This window comes from Thamnophis sirtalis, unplaced genomic scaffold, assembly GCF_051295495.1.
Source record: "Thamnophis sirtalis isolate CommonGarterSnake01/CBP01778 unplaced genomic scaffold, rThaSir2_p1.2 scaffold_11, whole genome shotgun sequence".
NCBI lineage: Eukaryota > Metazoa > Chordata > Lepidosauria > Squamata > Natricidae > Thamnophis > Thamnophis sirtalis.
The window spans coordinates 37295591-37316305 of record NW_028261391.1 but is presented as its reverse complement, the minus strand read 5'-3'; the positions used below and the strand labels follow the sequence as shown (position 1 = coordinate 37316305).

General features: G+C 33.8%; 2 protein-coding genes across 4 annotated transcripts in view; one reads left to right on the top strand and one right to left on the bottom strand.

The window, feature by feature from the left end:
• Window positions 1–192: 192 nt before the first annotated feature.
• On the bottom strand, window positions 193–19460 carry SEPTIN2 (septin 2). 3 transcript variants are annotated; one of them, XM_014076637.2, is made up of 13 exons: window positions 19342–19460; window positions 14926–14955; window positions 12865–12991; window positions 12334–12420; window positions 11607–11730; window positions 11013–11147; window positions 10063–10180; window positions 9623–9724; window positions 8491–8636; window positions 8004–8087; window positions 6105–6162; window positions 4763–4875; window positions 193–3008 (listed from the first exon to the last, which is right to left on the bottom strand). In XM_014076637.2, the coding sequence occupies exons 2-12, from the start codon at window positions 14932–14934 to the stop codon at window positions 4771–4773; spliced, it is 1095 nt and encodes a 364-aa protein (XP_013932112.1). In that variant the 5' UTR covers window positions 14935–14955; window positions 19342–19460; the 3' UTR covers window positions 193–3008; window positions 4763–4770. The 3 variants fall into 3 exon arrangements, with proteins under 3 accessions (XP_013932112.1, XP_013932105.1, XP_013932097.1); XM_014076630.2 differs by having other exon boundaries at window positions 19240–19434; XM_014076622.2 differs by lacking the exon at window positions 19342–19460 and adding an exon at window positions 19202–19331.
• Window positions 19461–19508: 48 nt separating this feature from the next.
• The window catches only part of HDLBP (high density lipoprotein binding protein), a 55754-nt gene continuing 54547 nt past the window's right edge, over window positions 19509–20715 (top strand). Inside the window, exon 1 of the mRNA XM_014076582.2 lies at window positions 19509–19651. The gene's annotated coding sequence lies outside the window, so the exon portion shown is untranslated. The remainder of the gene's footprint in view (window positions 19652–20715) is intronic.

Here is a 20715-nt window from a genome sequence, read left to right as displayed (position 1 = left end):
ATCTTGCCCAACTTCTAAGAGTATCAACATTTTGGTAACACGTCTGCAGCAAAATAACTGGTTGATATAAATGTTTTTGTGTAATGGAACATATTATTTTAAGCTCTGTCATCAACAGTTTTTGCAAGAAACTGTTTTTAATTAGCCACCATATCACCTACATCATTTAATATAACCACACACTTCAGCAGATTAGTACATAACAGTTTATTGGGTTTATTAATAATTGGGCTAAAATTAAGGTACAGAAAATCAATTAGAGGTTAATACTGTCTTATACAAAAAGTAGCCCTTTGAGTACCCGAGTTATAAAAATCCAGTAAAAGTGTTAAAGAATATAACAATATACAATTGTAATTATATTAGTTCGAAAGACAAAGACTGTTTGTGATGCTAACCATTTTTTCGTGTTCCCCAAAACTTGAGAAATTTATTTTTTTTATTCTAGGCTGAATATTCAAATGTGGCTTAGTTCATGGAAATAGGTAGATACTTCATTATTCCTATATCAGGCACAGACTGGAAACATAATTCAACCTCATGGAAATACACTGTTAAAAAATTTAACCTTACTTAAAAAGGTACAATTCAAATTAGTAAATTACAGCTGTTCAAGAATTGAGTTTTAGCAGTATGGATTTTATAAGTGATCATAAAAGCCAAAATTCTTAAAATGTAGCACCACAAATAAAGACTAAGTTATAGTATAGAATGAAGGTCTAATTACAGCAAACAATACATGAAGATGAATAGAATATATTTAAAAATATTGAACAATTCTTTAAAGTCAGTTAATGAAAACTAATGTACAGTAGGGTTAGGTTTATACTAGTTATTTGGCACACACATTCACATTTTCACAGGTTTTCAAAATACCAGGAATTTTTCTCCTTGCTATTTAATTATAATTACAGCTTCATACAAATAATACCGAAATCAGCCCAGATCTAAAACATTCTAGATAAAAAAGTGTGTTCAAATCAAGTAGCATAATTTAACCCAGTAACACATCCTATGTAGGACACAAATGATTGTAGGTGTTACTTCTGAACAGAAGAGGTGTTGAACAATTATTGTCTTTCTAAGGGAAAAAATACTATTTGTGAAAACTTTTCAGATTAGTATTATATTTTCCAAATAAATTATAAGATCAAAGTGAAATCTTTCTATGATCTCCTTTTTAAAATGAAAATCCTGGATTAATAAATGGCAGAACATTTTTGCTATGTTTATATATCATTCATTGCAGACTTAAAGAAATATAATTTGGATTTTATTTTTGAATATAGTAAATTCAGACTAAAATATGGACCACACGAGGTTTTTGATAATCTCTGTGTAACAACAATCAAGATGAAAATGCCATAATGATTTTTTTTTAATGCTACAAGCCTGAAGGACATTAGATTAAGTCACTCTCTTTCCAGTATTTCCAAGTACAGTATTTATGTCTGTCAGTATGTATGTACGTCATGGGTATACTGGGTCATCAGGGAGTAGCTAGTTTCTTCCATGATGGATAGTTATGATCATCCTTTGTAGAAACACATGCCATCGGTACAATTTGACCTTGCTTTCTTCAAAAATAAAATAAAAACTTGAAAATCTGAAAGAATAAACCTAAAAAAGTCTGAACAAATAACTGATTTATTTTCTAAATTATATTACTTCTTTTAAACTCAACATGATACAAAATGCTACACACATGGAATTTACTTGAATTTACTGTATAGCACTGGCAAAGTACAGCAGTCCACAAATAGTCAAGGCATAAAGACTGACATGTTAGTTCATATAGGTACTTCTCGTCTTACAACTGGCTATTTCACAATTGATTATAGTTACAATAGCATTGGAAAGTGCTTCCAAACATTATAAAGTGTAGCACTGCCCCCCATCACATGACCACATTTCAAGGTCTTGGCAGCCTATTTGCAGTTACAACCAGTTTCCAAGCACCCTATGATCATGGGAATGCCATCTGCTATCTTTTCTGCTGGGAAACTAGCAGGGAAGTTGCAAGTGGAGGGGACAGAGGGGAGCAACTCACCCAGTCACCTGCAGCAGCTTTGTATATGTGGTAGCTTCCATACCTAGCCTGAGGCTCCCTGGGTGACTGGATTGGGAACCCGCTGAATCCTCTGAGACATCAGCAGGTTTATGTGTCCCTGTGGATCCCAGGCTCCCTACCTGGTGCAACATCCCCTCACTCTGCTGAATGATCCACAATGTCACTTAACAACTGTAAATGAATGAGCCAGGATGGTAGTCATTGAGGGAAGCAGTTATGGGATGTGCCATTTAACAACTGCTTCACTCAACAACTAAGATTCCAGGCTCAATTATGGTTATAGGTCAAGGACTACCTGTATATAAAAAGAGTAACATTGAAAAAAGTTGAAAATATCATCACTTATTTTCTTGTTGGTCAGTCTGAACGCAAAGGTCTCTATTAAAAAAAAAATGAACATTCCTTTAAGACTTACTTTAGTCTTTCCTATGAAAACCTTTACAATGACATTTCAAAGAAAAAGGCAATACATAATATTTATAGGGTAGGTAAGTTAAAGGGACTTTCAAACAATTATGTCAGCTGTAAAAAGAAAATCAGGAAAAAGAATAAGAATTTAAACCATAAATATAATGTGGTTATAATCAATTTATATATTGAGTGCAAAAAAACAAAACAAAAAAACGAACCCTCAGTGGCATTAGTCCATAGTATTAGATGAACAACAGGCTAGGGAAAATCTAAACATTTGTGTAGTCTGCACAGTAAAATCAGCTCAATAAAATATTAGTAAATCTTAACGAACTCATATTGCATTTAACATTTAAAAAAAACTAAAGAAACCTTATTTGTTTACAAAATAGAGATTACAACAACTATATATTTGTTTGCTGAATGTTAACAGACCTTCCAAGTCACAGCAGGATAAGCAGTAACTCTTCCCACAAAATAAGCTCTGTGTCTTAAGTCTTAAATGATTCCAATTAATGAAAGTTATCTGCAATGATGAAAAGAGAATATTGACACGTTACATGGTCATGCCTACTTTTTAAAAATGATTAACAGTATATTATAGTATTATATATTTAATTATATAATAATATAAAAAATATAATTAAAAGCAACAATGATAACCAAACTTTTCAGTTACAAATCTGGGAGGGAACAATACCTATAGATTCCTCCTACAAATTTACTAATACAATAATAATGGCACCATTTCCTAGACATATACTATAAAGAAAGATTACAGCATAAAGATCACAGGAAACCACAAAAGAGTATATTGTTCTAATCATTTTTCCTCTTGTTTTTATTAGCCTATTTAACTCCCTCTTGTTTTTTGCAATGTATTCCTAAAAAAAAGGAAATATCCCCAACTATCTATGCATAAAGGTAAAGGTTCCCCTTGCACATATGTGCTAGTCATTCGACTCTAGGGGCAGAGCTCATATCCGTTTCAAAGCCAAAGAGCCAGTACTGTCCGATGATGTCTCTGTGGTCATATGGCCGGCATGACTAAACCCCAAAGGCACACGGAGCAATGTTACCTTCCCACCAAAGGTGGATCCTATTTTTCTACTTGCATTTTTATGTGCGTTCGAACTGCTAAGTTGGCAGAAACTGGGACAAATAACAGGAGCTCACTCCGTTACGTGCACTAGTAATTCAAACTGCTGAACTGCTGACCTTGAAAAGCTCAGCATATTAACCACTGAGCCACCGCGTCCCTCTTCTATGCATACACTGTCTCAATTTCCTTTGGCCGCCGTAGTAATAATATTCACTTGTTACAGAATATTACTGCATAACGTTGTATGATGCCCATGGCATGCCTGTTTTTATTACCTTTTTTGCAGTCGTCATTAACCTTACACTGTAATTATTAAGCATATATCAGTCATTAAGCGAACGTGGCAGCTGTTAAATGAGTATTTTTTCAATGGTTTTTTTCCTCTGGAAATGGGAAGTGAATGTTGAAAACCAACAAAAATACAGAAAATCATGGTCATGTGACTGCAGGACACTGCAAATGGCTATAAATGCAAGCCAGTTATCAAGTTCCCAAAATGTGAGCATAGGACTGTAGGGGAATAAGTTGAGATGGTATGGCCTCCAGAACTGTAGTTTGGCCCCCAAAACAAGTAGTTTTGTAACTTTGATTGGTCATTAAGTCACTGGTCATTAAGCGAGGACTATCTCTATGCTGTGTTAAATGTTGTAGTTCATTACTTGCTTGATCATTTAGGGGAAAAACGAAGCCGGCCCTGCTCTCTTCTCTGTATCATTTTGTGTTTTGATTTGGTTCTTTAAAAGTGAGGAAGGGAAGTTAAACTATGCTGGCACAGTAGCTGAGATAATACAGAAAATGGATAAAGCATTATCTCATTTTTCTTGATTTTAAAAGCCACTCCTCCCCTAAAGAACAGGATATAGTATACAGTGAACAATATAAACATATGCTGTCCAAACATTTGCAAAGTCAATTGAGAATTGGTTCTTTAATCAATTAATATATGCATTTTTATTTTTTTTAATTTAAGCCTTATGGCAAATAGACAACTGTAGTACTTGAATGAATGAGCAAATAATTAAATAAATGGATTCCTTTTTATTTCAGAATTAAGTATTTATGTCACTCTTCAAGTTATTTATCTAAGTCAAAATCATGATAAAAGATCAAATCTGTAATACTGTAATTTTCAAAGCAATATTTTATATATACTAGTTTTAGTATAAAAGTGTTCTTACCAAATAATTCAAACTTTGTACCCATGAGTTGCACTGCTATCTCCTTCACCTCCCTGCCTTTGCATCTGCATCTGTGCCTGCATTCTTGCAATCATTTCCTGCATGCGGCGAAGCTAAAACAAAAGAATATCATTTCTACATTGGCTAGCCATTCCTCCAACTAATGGAGTGCTTTGGCAGCTTATAACAAAAACATTAAACCAAAATATCACTAATTAAAAAAACAGATTTTGTATCTTTCATCTAAAACTATGGTTCTTTTGTAGTATGTGATAATGGTATCATAAGGTAAATTTTTTTCACCAGTTTAATCCCCTACTCCTCCCAACTGATGTGCAGTACAGGTAAGAAACCTATGGCTCTCCAGATATTTTTGAATTATAGATACCATCATATCCCACAGTGGATACATTGGTTATGGATGTGGAGAACTAGAATTCAGCAATTGGGGCTGCATAGTTTTCAGTTTCTGGTTCAGTTTTTACATTTTTAGTATGATGCTTAAACAGATTCTACAGAGATCAATGGATTCAATTCACATGAATTGACATCAAGGCCATCATGATATAAGGCTTTATTTCATTATACAAATCTAAGAGATAACAAACCAGATCAATTATGCTGACAGGCAACAATAAACCATAGTTTAATAACAAAATTCAGCTATTAAAGCAGGATGGCATGACATCTAAATCCAAATAAGCAGTTACCAGTCCATATTTAGTTATTAAAAACTCGGAATGAAGTCTCTTTTGAACTGAAAAGCTGCAATAAACTGATTTTAAGTCACCAGTGTCAATTAAAAATTCCATATTTTGTAAACCTGAAGAATTACCAAATGATGATCAAGTTTCTTTGGAGTATACTTTAATTATATAGTTGCATGAGATTACTTTCCTATTGCTACTATATAAACCTAATCTACATAGCATTCAGAATTTTCTGACAAAATACATAAATTCAGTTTCTACTTAGAAAATAGTCTTAGTACATCATATCAAATTAGGGCTCCCTTTGAATCTGGATTGAGCCATACATGTTTGCCTCTCCTTTCTCACTAATTATAAATCAATGAATGACTGTAATTGTTTTAATTTTAAATTTATGGCCCCTGCAAAAGGATACCATTCAGAGAATTCAGATTGAGAAGGGTTTTGTGCTAGATGCCTTTAAAGTTTTAATCTTTACTTAGAAAAGTTTACTAATAACTTTGTAATTTCTTGGCAAAATCCTGATGAATAATATTCTGTCCCTATGGTGTAGGAATTCAGAACTGTTTATGAATATCAAATGATTTGAAGATCCAAAATACAGTATATATATATTTAAATGAAGTTCTTACTTCTGCTTCCTTTTCAAGCAAGATTTGATCTTTATTAACTTCTTCATCTTCAACTTTTCTACATTTAGGAGGGGAAAAAAGAAGGAATTTAATGCAAACATATAGTTCTAGCTAAATACTGTTTTGTATCTGATAGTATTTAACTACTAATCTTGCTGCTTTATCAGAGTAAGGAAGATACTTAGAGATGATTCACACCCTGGTCAGTGTCTCTTTGCACTTTATCATCAGGCAGAAGGCATCAGAAGCCAGCCGAAACAAACACGTATAAAGATAGTTTCTATCCTTGGGCTGTGAGACTTTTAAATACAACCACAATCACTCCATGCACACGCTAGTTTTTTTTCTTCTTTTTCTTTCTTTTTTCGTTTGTCATAATTTTGCACCAATGAGGTTAAAACTAATTTTGTTATATTTAAGTACAGTGACAATAAAGATTATACTTATACTAATGACCAGTATTTTTAAAATGCGGATACAATGGTAGTAAGAAGGAAAGATGATTACTTGAATAGTTATTACAATACTGTATGTATTTCCTAGGTGATGGGATTTACTATTCTTTAGTTATTAAATTTATATGCTGTCCATTTCATTCTACAAAGAAACCTCTCAAAGGAATGTTGGTTTACAATGAAATTTCTAGTTGAGAGATACTAGCTACACAGAATATCATGGCAATGCTTTAGACTAGAGTAAATCAGTGTATGACTGTATCAAAACTGACTGGAATTATATCTCTACTGATAGCAGAACATTCTGGTATGGGTATTAAAGTTAGTAACCTTTAAGAGTCATCTATGATGAACATGGGAAGAAAACAACTTGGAAAGAAAGAGGAGTAGATAGGAGTAGATCATGCATTCATCAATGAAACATTACAAAGCCGAGTGTTTCTAATACTAAGCGAAAGAATGTTGTAGTTGTAAATGAGGGTGGATCGATTTTGGGAAATAGAATTGAGGAATACATGCATAAAGTATGGAAGTAATGTAAGCTCAATAATTAATGAAAGGATTATTACACTGTAAGTCATAAAATAAAATAATATTATTTAAATTATCAAAACACAAATTAATGTATGTGTAAAAAATGAAACAAAAGAAATTCAAATATAAGTAGAATGATTGCAGGAACCAAAAGTTCAAAACTATATGAAAAAATATGAGATAGCAGCTGCATGAAACAGAATGAAAACTCTTGCAAAATGCCACAGAATGAAAATAAAAAAGGATAATTGGTAGAACAACAAAATGAAATCATATAAAAACTGAACACATGAAAAAAGTTAAAGATGAAAAATTCTGTGTAATGTATACACAGAGAAAAATAGTTGCAAAAACATAGTAAATGAGAACAAGGGACAGTTAAAAGTGGAACAGAAAACACAGTGATTTTAATCCAAATAAAATAGTATTTTGAAAAGGGGGGAAAGGCTAACAAAGAATGCACTCAAAAAATAATAATAATAACTGAATGCTGGAAGAACATTTTAGAATGTTTAGGGAATAAGTGAGATGTTAAAGTGGAATTAAAAAAAATACTTTGAATTAGAATGTTAAGAAAATTGGTAAAAATAGAAGTCATTAATACAATGAGAACACTGAAAAATATCATGGCTGGAGGTTTAAATGGCATAACTGGAGAAACATTAAAATATGGATGAAGTTTGCATGCATGTTTAATGCATGTGAAGTTAGCACCTGTTCCTAATAACTGAAAGAATGCTGTTACTCTTTACAGAAAAAAAAATATAATAAGAATAATACACCCAAATACATTAATTGTTAGGTATGCTTGGAGAGTATTTGACATATATTCAAAATGGTAGCAATCAAAACATGGCAAGAAAACCTGAAATATAATAGAACCATAGACCATTTAGTAAGAGATACTTACCTGCCACCCTTTTTAAGTCTTTCAGAACGGAAGTTCTCATAGTGAAGATCTTGAGTCACTTCTTGAAGATCCTGCATATGAGTGCTGGAATGACAAAAAAACTTTGGTATAATAATTTAATACAGCTCAACTTTATTTTAATCCTCAAATAAAAAATTATGCATTAGAAACAATGACAGTGAAAACAGGATATAAAATTGCCTAACCCAATGGGTTAAACATGCTCTGAAATGCATACATCCTACATTGTTATTGTGTTTGCTACCCAAGTCCTTTAATAGTTATATAACATACCTTTATACATAACACAAACAGTACAAATTTTAAGAATATTATTTCTCCACAAATAGATGCATGTTGGAAATATGAACACCATGAAAGGACATTTTATCATGAGTAATGGACATGTAAAAAAACTTGTATTGTGTGGGAGATAAAAATAAGGTGAACAATGACCAAAATACAGGGATAAATGCAGTTTACTTACATCAGCATGGTTCTTAGTTTTAAGAAGTCATTATGTTCTGGATTTTCCACTTCAACAACACCCCAGGGATAAAGACGACCTCTAACTTTTTTACCCTTAGCTTCAATTAATTGATTGGATCCCACAACACAAAATGGAATGCTGGTCTGGAATTGAAGAAAAAAATACTCTTACAAGCTCACTGTGCTTTGCAATTAGAAGTTTGATAACAATCAAAACTAATTTAAATTTCTGAAAAGAAAGTCAACTATTTATTAAAAACACAAGACATGCCATTGACTAGAAATTCCTTATGGATTTTTGCATAAAACAGCAAAAATGCATTTATGATTTTTAGTTTTGGTGATTAGACAAATCAGATTATAGACAGATTTATGTTGTAGCCATAGAGTAAAAGGTAAGTTTATAACTGCACTTACAACTGCTGTAAAGAAGATCAGAAGCTACTTCTTTGTATCTTTTTTATTTTCTATTTTCCTTACTTTTTATAGTTTTCATTTTAATTTCTTTTTCTTACATTAGTTTTTATCTTCCTTTTTAAATACATTTCAGTAAGATACATAACCTCTTGTATCTCACCATTCTCCAGTTAAAAATTTCTTGCCTAACCTTACTGCTTTCATTCTTTCTTCACAATGATTTCTGATAAAAATTCTGCTGGTTATATTCATTATCTTCTGTTACTGTCATCTAACTAATGCTTCTGTTAAGTTTCTGGCATTCCCCCCTTCCATTTCTTTTCTATACTTTTAATTGCTACAATTTATATTGTTAAAAATGAAACACTCTTGTTTTCACGTGAACCTTGGCAGTGTATCTCTCCATGTGTGGCCTTCAGTGCTAAGTCAAAGTAAGGTGCAAAGAAAACAAAATAAAAAAGGAACGCTTGCCACAAATTCCTGCTCCATACTGTCATTCTGAATACATAATATTAAAAAAAATTGCAATCAAATTTGGAAGACAAAGCATTTTCCAATCCAGAGATCAAATTCCTTTTGGTGTGAAGAATTCTCTTCCTTCTGAGATTAGAAACAGATTAAAGAAACTAGCTTTGATAAGCAAAAATAATAAATTGTAGAAATTAAATAAGATGACAGGATAAACTATTTCTGACTTAACAAGTTGTCCTTACTTTCAAAAGTCTGGTCTGTTCTTTAAAATCTTCATCTTCATCTGATTCCGCATCGGGCAAGTGATAAATCTTGATACTATGTTCTTCAATTTCATCCAAAATCTGATACCAAAGGAAAGTAAGATATAAATAAAACATGGGCTGAGAGTCAACATCTGCAAAATCAACAGGGATTCTTTGCTTGCTTTTTATATATGCTTCCCACCCATACCCAAACAGCTTCTGAAGGCCAGATGACCATACCCCTAGAATTACACATTGTACGAAGTGCTGCAGTTTGAGAAGCCAGCAATTATTCTCCTTCACTTCAAAAATTAAAGCTATACACACTACCTAAACGTTCAGTGTTCATTAGATTCTTACCAAAGGCCTATTATGCACAATATATAAGAATCATGTTTTTCTTTATGCTATGCTTAAATTAAAGAGAAAAACCTCACCCTTTTCTTCAGTCTTTCCCGCTCTTTCAGCGTAAGGGTATCAGCTTTTGCAATCACAGGCACAATATTCACTTTGTTGTGTATAGCTTTCATGAACTCAACATCCAAAGGCTTGAGACTAAAAATACAGATTATTACTTTCTTACATTTAGATTCCTATTCTTTCACAAACTAAAAATCAACAGAAGTAGTTGACATAGAAACTTAAACATTTCTAAAAAAAATCAGATTCTTAGATCAAATTACTGCTTTGTTTACATCAATATGCATTATTATTGTAAAATATATCTCATTTTTTTTAAAAACGTAACACTAAAAAATAGAGAAGTTGTGATCTTGGCTATTATCTTAAGTATACCATGTCACATAGGCATCCCCTGCAAAACTATAGGTGGCAACAAATAGTTTTGACATATTCTGTCCAATATGCCACAAATACAACGAAAGCCCAATTTTATACCAAGCAAACTCAAACTACTTGATGCAAATTTTAGGTTTTTAAGCTAAAGACAACTTGCAAGTAGATACATTATTACCTATAAATCCTCCTCCCAGCTAGGAGATACATATTGTGTATTCACATGCACACATGAAAAATGTATAAAGTTATGTATGGGCATTGAAGAAGGATGATTTGTAAAGGTGGAAAGAGAGAGAGAGAAGTATAGTAAAGGGTTTCATGTAAAGTAGATTTAGCTATATTTCCTTTTGATTTCATGCTTTAATTTCCTTTGATTTTCTATTTTTAATCCTTTTCTACACTAACATCACTTTTCCTGAAACAGAATAGCATAATAGGTATATTTGTATGTACTTTTTATAAACAAACCATTTTAGAATTATAGAACTTAAATTGCTCAAAATATATATATTCTGGTATGAATGCATTGATCCCTTATAAGTTGCCTTTTTGGAATTGAATCCAAAGCACTGTTAGTCATAGTACTTACCCATGACCAAATGGTGAGATGAAATAGAAGCAGCAATGAACTCGGTTATCCACAATATGCCGTCTATTCAAGCCACTCTCATCATGAAGATAACGTTCAAACTGCTCATCAATATAGGAAATAATGGTCCTGAAACTATTAAAACAAATACAAAATATGATTGTTTAAATGTTCATGATCAGAGATGCTTTATAATTGTTGTTTAAACCTAACGAAATAATAATGTTTAAAAATAACAATTCCATAAATTAACTGAATAGTTGTCAAAAGAAATGAATTGACAGGTATAAATTCCCTTCATGTTATATGCATAATACAGAAAAAAATAAGAAGGCATTAAAAGTTTTATAATAATACAAATTCCAACCAAGACTTTCTGCTACTTTCTATAGTTATGGTTAACTGTTCATCCATGTATGGTATTGTTCTTATTCTACATATATTCCATTAATCTGGAGACTTTACATAAAAACATATGAAATATGTAATTAAATTTAGCAATTCTTAATATTAAATCTAAGAATTATAAACAATATAGCTGTTTATATTATTATATTCTGTTTAAATAATTTAACAAATCCACTGAATACATACCAATCCCGACAATTAATAGCATCACCATATCCTGGTGTATCTACCACAGTCAGACGGAGCTTTACACCTCTTTCCTCAATTTCAACTGTTGAGGCCTCAATCTGTACAGTTCTTTCTATTTTTTCTAGGAAAGGAACAAAATGGATTTCAGATTACTGACATTTTGCCTTTATGACAGGATCAGGAATTCTCAGTAGCTAGCTGATTAAGATATACCTCATAAACAAATCAATTCTGATGTTGCAACCCAATATATATTTTCAATTATGAATTATGTCATAGAATTATAAAGCTGAAATGTTCCAAGGCAATCTAATTCAAATATATGGATATTACTCCACATTTGACAAACTTATCTAAGACAGGAGCACGGTTTGAGATGAATGATTTTCTAATAATCCAACACATGTAGTTGATAAAAAGAAAAACATCCTACAATTGAAACAGCAAAAAGATCAAGTCTTGCTGCAAGAATATAGATCAGATGGCAGATTTCACCCAAAATATTGCAATATACTTCTATACGTCAAAAAATCATAAACATCTTATTTGAAGAAAGATGTTTTACAATGAATACATTTGATTGTATAGAGAAAATTATGTATATAATAAAAATGGACAAACAATTTCTAAAACACTTCACTTTTTTCCCATTAGAATCCATTTAATTTTTCTATTGCAATGTTAAGATCCGAAAGACTGTATGAAAGGACAACGTTAATCTTACCAGCTGCTCCTGGGATTATCCTTTCTGGATAGAGATCTGTTAAGAACAAGCTGTTTATTAGAGTAGATTTTCCCAATCCAGATTCACCTGTTAAACAATAAAAAATACAGTTAGAAACAAGCTTATTCATAAATAATTACCATAACTATTTAAATGGACTATTATTATTATTCACTGAAATTCTACATTGAAGCCCATATTTAGTGTTCAGATTTAGGAATTTTAAAACTAAATACCTTTTTGATTATAGATATAAATTTCTGAATGATCAATTATAGACCATATGATGAATTCTTTATATAACAGGCTCTATGATGCAGTTCTTTGAAAAATTCTTTATATAACAGGCTCTATGATGCAGTTCTTTGAAAAATTTATCATTCTGAAATATTGATGCATCAATTAAACAGAATAATATACTGCAATCACTTTTTACTTTTAAAGTAAGAGTACATTTTACTACAACAATTGAACTAGCATCTTGAAAGGTAACAGTGCATATGTCAATTTAAAAAATAGAAATAGTCTTACCAACTACCATAAGGGTAAATTCGAAGCCTTTTTTCACAGACTTCCGATGAACCTGGTTTGGAAGGTTTGCAAATCCAACATAACCAGGAGTTTCTGGATTTGCAAACTTTTCAGCAGGCTGTTGTTGCTGAAAAGAAAAATAGAATACTTAATTTAAATAAAATTGTATAATTATTTTTGTAAAATTATTGAGAAAATGGTTAAAGTTACAGATTCACTAAATTTAGTCATTTGGTGTTATTTGAAAAGTACAGTTCAATAATTGGTTTAGAATTAGTAATTAATAACAAGCTATTAGAAGGAATGTTTAAAGTTACAGGGGGTTGGACTAGAAGACTTCCAAGGTCCCTTCCAACTCTCTATTCTATTTTGGCTTTGCACAACCATTATTGACCCAAATCTCATATTCCATTTATTTTATATTGTTTTCTGAAAATAGAACATATTGTGAATCATGTCCTAGGAAATATTCAAGAAACAGAAACATGATTTTAGATTCTGATTAATTTGGTAAAAATGCATTAGTCTTGACATTTCTGAAATTAGTCTTTTTATTGCACAATATAAACAAATTATATCTTAAATTCAGGGATACACAAAGTACTGAATTTATTATCTTTAAGAAAAATGAGCTTTTTATATGAGAAGAGCATTCGGAGCTAGAGGCTGCAGTTAAATGCATCATCAGTTTAGAGTCCTTGAGTTGCCACAAGAGATCCAAATCCAGCCCCCTTGAATTCTGTTAGCTCTTATCTAGCACCAATTTAGTGCTGACCATGAATTGATCAGATTCTTTTATATAGGCATGAACAATAAATCTTTGTGAATTGAGATCAAGCAAGGGCCCTGATCCTTTTTGCGGGATACTCTTAAAATTAATAGTCCGGCTTAACTGCTTGAATGTAGATTCAATATAAAAAGTATTTTAATTGGAATTGTATCAAAAATATCAATGCAAAAATGTGAGGATTTAAAAAGCATTTATTTTCGGACTTTTGTTTCCTAACAATCAACTCCTTAAGAAATTTAATTTATTATTTAATTTATTATTAAATAATCTTCACTAGCATATTAATCACATTCTTTTAAAAATGTAAAGCATATGAATTTAGAAACTTGTGTTCTTTAAACTAGAAATTTCTTATTTAGCACATTAGCAAATATATTTCTTTTATTGCCAGTGTAATAGATGGAACTGTATAGACTGGAGCAATATTAAATAAATGCATCCATGAATACATGAACCACAAGATGAGAAATTAGTTTTGTAAGTATTTTCTTGCATACATATTAATTACAAAAATATTTAATTAATCTAATCTATTAATTATAAAAACCCACATCTCATATTAATACAATTTACATACAAAACAGCGATGGCGAACTGTTTTTGGGTTGCGTGCCAAAAGTGGGGGGAGCACATGCGAGCATGACCAGTGCAACCCCCCATTTTTTGCTTGCTTTTTTTGCCCTCCCCAGTCTCCAGAGGCTTTATAGGAGCCTGTGGAGGGCGAAAACAGCTCACCTGGAGGCCCTCTGGAGGCTTCAGGAGCTTCCCTGAAAGCTCCGGAGGGCAAAAAACGACCCTACAAGCAAACCGGAAGTCACTTCCAGTTTGTCTGTAGGGCCATTTTTAGTCCTCTGAAGCCTTCAGGGACCTTCAGGAGGCTTCCCTGAAGGATCCGGAGGACTAAAAATGGCCCTACGGACAAATTGGGAGTGACTTCTGGCTTGCTCATAGGGCCGTTTTTTGCCCTCCGGAGCCTTCAGGGACCTTCAGGAGGCTTTGGGAGGCTGATTTCCCCCTCCCCAGGCTCCTATAAAGCCTCTGGAGCCTGGGGAGGGTGAAAAATAGCCTCAAAAAAAGGCTGAAGTCAGCTGGCTAGCACTGGCTGACAGAGCCCTGACAAATGGCTCCGCATGCCACCTGTGGCATTTTTGCCATAGGTTCGCTATCCCGGTTCTAAAATAATGAAATTATAGAATATTAACAACAATTTATGCATATAAATTGTCTATTATATTTAGAAATCAACAAATATTAACAAAGGCATTCCTTACCTTAGACATGTTTCTGTAGAGTCGCACAAACTAAAAAAAGTCCAAAGCAATATATTATTTGTTAGAAAAGATCCTATTGTATGTCTTATGATCAACTTAGGTTTGTACAGCAAATATACATACATAGATATACTTATATGGAAATAAAACTAGTGAACTCTAAGAGAATCATTTATTGGTAAACATGTAAAATATACAAATTAGATTATTCTAGCCCATCATTCTCTTGAATAAGGGGGGGAAAAACCCTGATTTTAAATCTATAACCAGAACTGCAGAAGCTGTGAACTGAGACTGGGAAACTTCCCAGCAAACCTAAAATTATTTTACTAAAATCTGCAGGAAGTTCAAGAAAACTGAAGCAGAATATTATTTCAGGTAACATCAGTCTGGGAAAAAAGAAAATAAAGTATAGCAGAAATTGTCTTATTATTTCTTTCTGTGTGGTACAAAATTTATTTCTCTGTAAAAATTAAGATATTATTTTATTATGTATTTATTTTAGACTTGAAGCATATCTGCATGAGGTTATTCTTTCTTTAAAATCCTATAATCTCTCTGTGTCTCTCCTTAGCTGTAATGCTCAATTTGTAATTCCCCTGTGACATCTTGTGACCTGCTGGTAGCATTACATTTTCTTTTCTATTTATTTTTTAAGTCAAGCTACAGATATTTCCTAAACAGCTTCATATTTATGAATGAAGGCAAATATGCATGCCCCATGATAATGTTGCAGAATCCAATCTGGGGCTGTCTCCTGGAGCAGAGGTCTTCCGAGCATTTGGTAGCCCATCTCCAGGGAACTTCTCTCTAGCAGTTCCCAGAGAGAAGTTCCTTGAAGATGGGCTCCAGCACAAGTCCAAAAGCTTGGACTAAAGCTGGCCCCGGGAACTGGCCCTGATTGGATCCTGCAGCTCTGTACTTCAACACTTTTCCCTACAGAAAGACTGCAGTTTGAATATTTAAAAGAAAAATACTTTTTGTGTTTTACATAAAGCTTAATTTTAACTTGTAAGGTTGGTCTATCTCCCATGAATGTTCTGGTGACATGATCAGTAAGTTGCATTAATTGTTCTTATTATTTTTTACTTTTAATCACCAGAATGGCAGCACAGAGTCTCATTTCTCTCACAATGAAGGCTAGGTGAAGAATGCCAGGTGAAACATCCCCATGATGGTAGCAGTAACTTACAAACTATCTTAAGGCAAAGGATAGGGCTAGAATATGAAGACCAAAAATCTTGAATGTAAGAAAAGTAAGAAAAGTAAGTAAAGAATATGTATCTCTTGCATGGCTCTCAAAATATGACAAAGGATGCAAGAGAACTGAATGAAGGTGGCCTGATTTCATAGAGGAGAGTAATGAAGACAGCATGAAAGTGAAGATATACATTTAATTATGAATGAAAGTACTATGTATTGGTGTCATCTAGGTTTTTCTGGGTGTGTATTTATGCAGGATTCCAGTGGTAATATTTGCAGAACCACAGCTGATTTTTATTTTATATTATACAGGGGAAATAAATTGTTGCATGACAAAAGTGGATGTGGGGCAGGGGGAATGAAATGAAAGAGTGCAGAAAAATGACGAGCCATTCTGTGATCAAAGAGAGAATGAGAATTGTGACTAAGTATCTACACAGAGGAATATATTTTGAATACATAAGTTTATTCATGTCTACATAGAGCAAAGAAATTAGTACTATTTAAAACCAATACTGACATGATGTTTTTATAATGAAAAACTGACTGAATAAGTGAAATAGCAAAGGTAGTTATAGTTTCTGAACAGGCTATTTCTTTTGTACGGTCAAGAGAGAACCTTGAAGAAAAGAATGTATGTGGGGAAAAAAGTTAAGAGTACAAACAAAACAATAGCAAAAGACAGTATTAAGTAATCTACTAAAAACTAGAAGGGAGATTAATCACCTAGTAGAATGAATGGAAAAATTATATAATTCTGTCTGAAGCAGAATTACTATATATTGCAAAGTGTTACAGAAACAAGTGGAATTAAATTGATGGGAAATATTAAAAATTATGTTGGGTATAATGATGAAGGCTCTGGATGAGAAAAATATAATGATTGCTAGAAAAAAATAATATATCATTCATAATGTATTTATAAAGAGGAAAGGTTAATTTCAGAGTTAAGGACAGCAAAAACAGGACTACAAAAGGCATAGCACATGCAGATCCATTTTGATAGAAATAGAACCTAAATGTTACAGTAAATGTTAGATTTTATTGTATAGAATAGTTTTATAGCTCATTTTTAAAAATATATTACATGTCTGTTCTTTAAACTGAAAAGCACACCAAGAACAAAGAACAAAAAAGATGTCAGTAATTAAATATATATCCTTAAATGGCAAATCCACCATTACTAATTGTTCAAAACAAAAGTACTTAATTTTACTCCCTCAATTTCCTTATTAAGATATGACACGTTGTGAAAATCAGCTTGAATACAATCAGTCATTCTAGATTCCTTTACAAAGAGAGAGCCAGAAAAAGAAATCATCTGACAAAGGGTTCCTATACAACAGAATGGACAAAGGAAGCCTTTGAGAGGTAATTTTCTTCCTCAAAAATATATGGAATGCAGGAAACATAGTCCAGTGCCATATATAAAAACTATACCCTGCTACAGAAAATTTTTCTGAAGTGCCAGGATACTCTGCACAAAAGGAATAAATGGGGAACAGAGAAAATACTGACATTATTATTATACAATTGTATCACAGCGGCCAGTTGTTTCGCCAGATTTGGCATTGATTACTAGCTGGGCACCACTCAGGGGCCTAGGACGTCGTAACGTATTTTCATAATATGCGTGCAGATCCAAGCAGTGCGGCTTTTTGCATTTGATGGTGATTTTGTCAATTTTTAACTGTTTTAAATATAATTCCAGTGCTTTTGGAATAGCACCCAGTGTGCAGATTACCACTGGAATTACCACTGCTGGTTTGTGCCATTATTATTATTATTATTATTTACTTTATTCATTAAACATGAAACTCAGTCAACTGAACATTCAAAAATGCATCACAAATACTACTGACTGGTGATAATGGTTGATATGGGTTGCTGCCAGTGTCCTAGGTATCAACCAAATACTTTCTTAAAATATGTTCCGAGTAGCGCAGTTTTTTGCAATTCCGCTGGTGTTATTGCAGGAAGCTGCAATTTGTTGATGTATCTTGTAAAATAATAATAATAATAATTTATTCATAAAACATGAAATTAAGCCAACTGAACATTCAAAGATGCATTACAAATACCATTGACTGGTGCTAATGGTTAATAGTTTGCTGCCACCATCCTAGGTATCAACCAAGTATGTAATTGTTATTGTTATTATTGGAAATTAATTTTGCATGATCTGTAGGAATCACATTGATGTTTTCAAATGCTGGGAAAGAAAAATGCCCTAAATTGTAAAATAAATATAATCAAGATTTCTTCGCTTAGGAATGACCTAGGAAAACATCAACATCTCCAATGTAAGAAAGAGAACAGTATCATTCTTCTCCTAGAGGTCGACTCCCCAACATGTCAAGCCGGGAATGTCACTTAAACCGAGCAATTTCTGCTTCCCCTCCTCCCCAGGCGTTTTAAAGTCTTTGCCTCTTTTCCACTTCTAACGGACTCTTTTGCATCCAGGTGACTTTTAGATGCATGAAATCCAAACTATCATGACTGTGACGGTGTGTGTGAGAGGAGAACAATAGATCAAAATCCGATTCATCGGAATCCTTTAACATTTCTTAAGACGGGGTGAGACCCGAGAAATAAGTTTTTTTCTTTCAACACTCAGCCTCTTTCTTCAACACACCGTTGGGAGTCTAAGATGGAGCGGAGTACGGAGTATGTTCAAATCGTCCCCACATTTTCCTATTTTATATATATAAAGAGAGAGAGGCGGAATCGTTTCCTAATCGTCTCCTGAAAACTGCGGAATGCACTGCTGACCCGCTAACCCTTTTGAACGAAATAACGCCCGTTACACCACAGCCTCCCCCTCCCCATTTTCCTCCCCCTCCCTTCCCTCCGCCCCCTTTTCCTTTATTGCACACCCAGGTACGGCAAGAACGGCGGCTTTCGAGAATGGGGAAAAGGGGGGGGATGCAAAGCAGGCAGTGGGACGGGCAGATCATCCCGCCGAAAGAAGGCGTCTCCTTAGAAAAAACAGGAACGGTCCCCGCTTCCCGTTTCTCTCAGAATAAAAAAAAAACTGCGGCCACCGTCACCACCGTATATCGCTGCAAGTTACCCAGTTCAAGAGGAACCGCACAGCAGGAGTTGCCGCACCTGGGAGCCGCCCCAAAGTCGATCCTAAGTCGCCGCTGCCGCCGCAATCCCCAGACCCGCCCAACCGCTTCACAGGGTCCCGCAACGCATGCGCATGCTTGCCTCTCTTCACAAACGCATCTCCACTCAGCTCACGAGGCAAAGACCATTTCTCCTCCCCTCCCCTTTGAAAAGCCTTCACGGCTTCGCGCGCGACAAAAAAACGTCAAGGCTGCTGGTAACAAAAGCGCGTGCGCTACCCTCCTGCCAACACGTCACCTCTTCCGGTTGCCATAGTGATTTAAAAAAAGGCAACGATGGAGGAGGAGCTTCCTCCTTCTGATATTAGCGGGTGACGGATAGCTTCTTTCCTTCACCAAGATGGCGGCAAGCTCTTCCTATTCGGCTTAGGAGTGTTGCGAGTCCACGCGAGGTAGGTTTGTATGCTTTTTTCACATTCTGAGCACAATAAAAGAAAGAAATTGGCAAGAGGCTGACGGAGGAATTGTTATGTGGACACCGTTTCTATATAGGATTGTTGTAAGGTCGAATTAGTGAATAGGCCTTCAAATGCGGGAACTCTTCGCTAGTCCTCAATTGTAACTCTATGGTGTCTTTGATTTCAATTGGTTTCTGAGGGACACGTGATGTCTCTCGCGGTATTCTCATTCTGCACAGTGGAAAGGTTTAGGCAAATGTATCATTAGAGGCATTTCTTGAAAAATACGAATCCTACCAATTTTGCCTTTGAATGTAATTCACCAAAAATGCGGACTTGACGAAGAATGTTGACCTTGCCTTTAGCAGCCGTGTAGAAACAAATCGACCTTGTAACTTTCTTACATATAATGCTCGGGTGCAAAGGAAGAAACGCCCCGATACCTTTACAGTCGACATAAAAAGAAGGAGGCACTGTAGCTTTTTTTCACTGCAGCATATCACCTAGCAAAATACAGGTTTTGGGCATACTAATTGGTCAATTGTTATGGAGACATAATTTTTCTCCAATTGATCTATCGTTGGAGACTTCTAAAGCAGAGAAATTAGCACTTGTTTGTACTAATTTTAAAATATGTGTACCACTATATGGTGTTAAAAGATAATCTTAGTTTTGTGCTGTTAAAATTAATGACAAAATTTAGTGTTCTATATGAAATTATACTCCCACTAGAATGAGCCAATTCATTATTGCTTCCTGATATATGCTGTGCATTAATTGCTATAATTATTGAATGTTCAATACAGGCAGTCCTCAACTTATCACTATTGGGACTAGAATATCCCTTGATGAGCAAGGAAGTTAATTGAGTCATACCCAGTTTTGCATCATTTTTTTGCGCCAGTTGTTAAACAAATCACAAAGTTCTTAAGTGAATCATGTGGTCATTAATTGAATCTGGCTTCCCTCATTGACTTTACTTGTTGGAAGCCAGCTTTGTAGGTTGCAAATGGGATCACATGACCCCAGGAAGCTGCAACCATCCTAAATATGTGCCA

Coding starts and splice junctions, on each gene's coding strand:
- SEPTIN2 (XM_014076637.2), bottom strand. Junction 9,725..10,062: donor GGGAAAGACTGAAGAAAAGG/GTGAGGTTTTTC, acceptor CTTTGGTATCAG/ATTTTGGATGAAATTGAAGA. Junction 8,088..8,490: donor AAACTAAGAACCATGCTGAT/GTAAGTAAACTG, acceptor TTGTCATTCCAG/CACTCATATGCAGGATCTTC.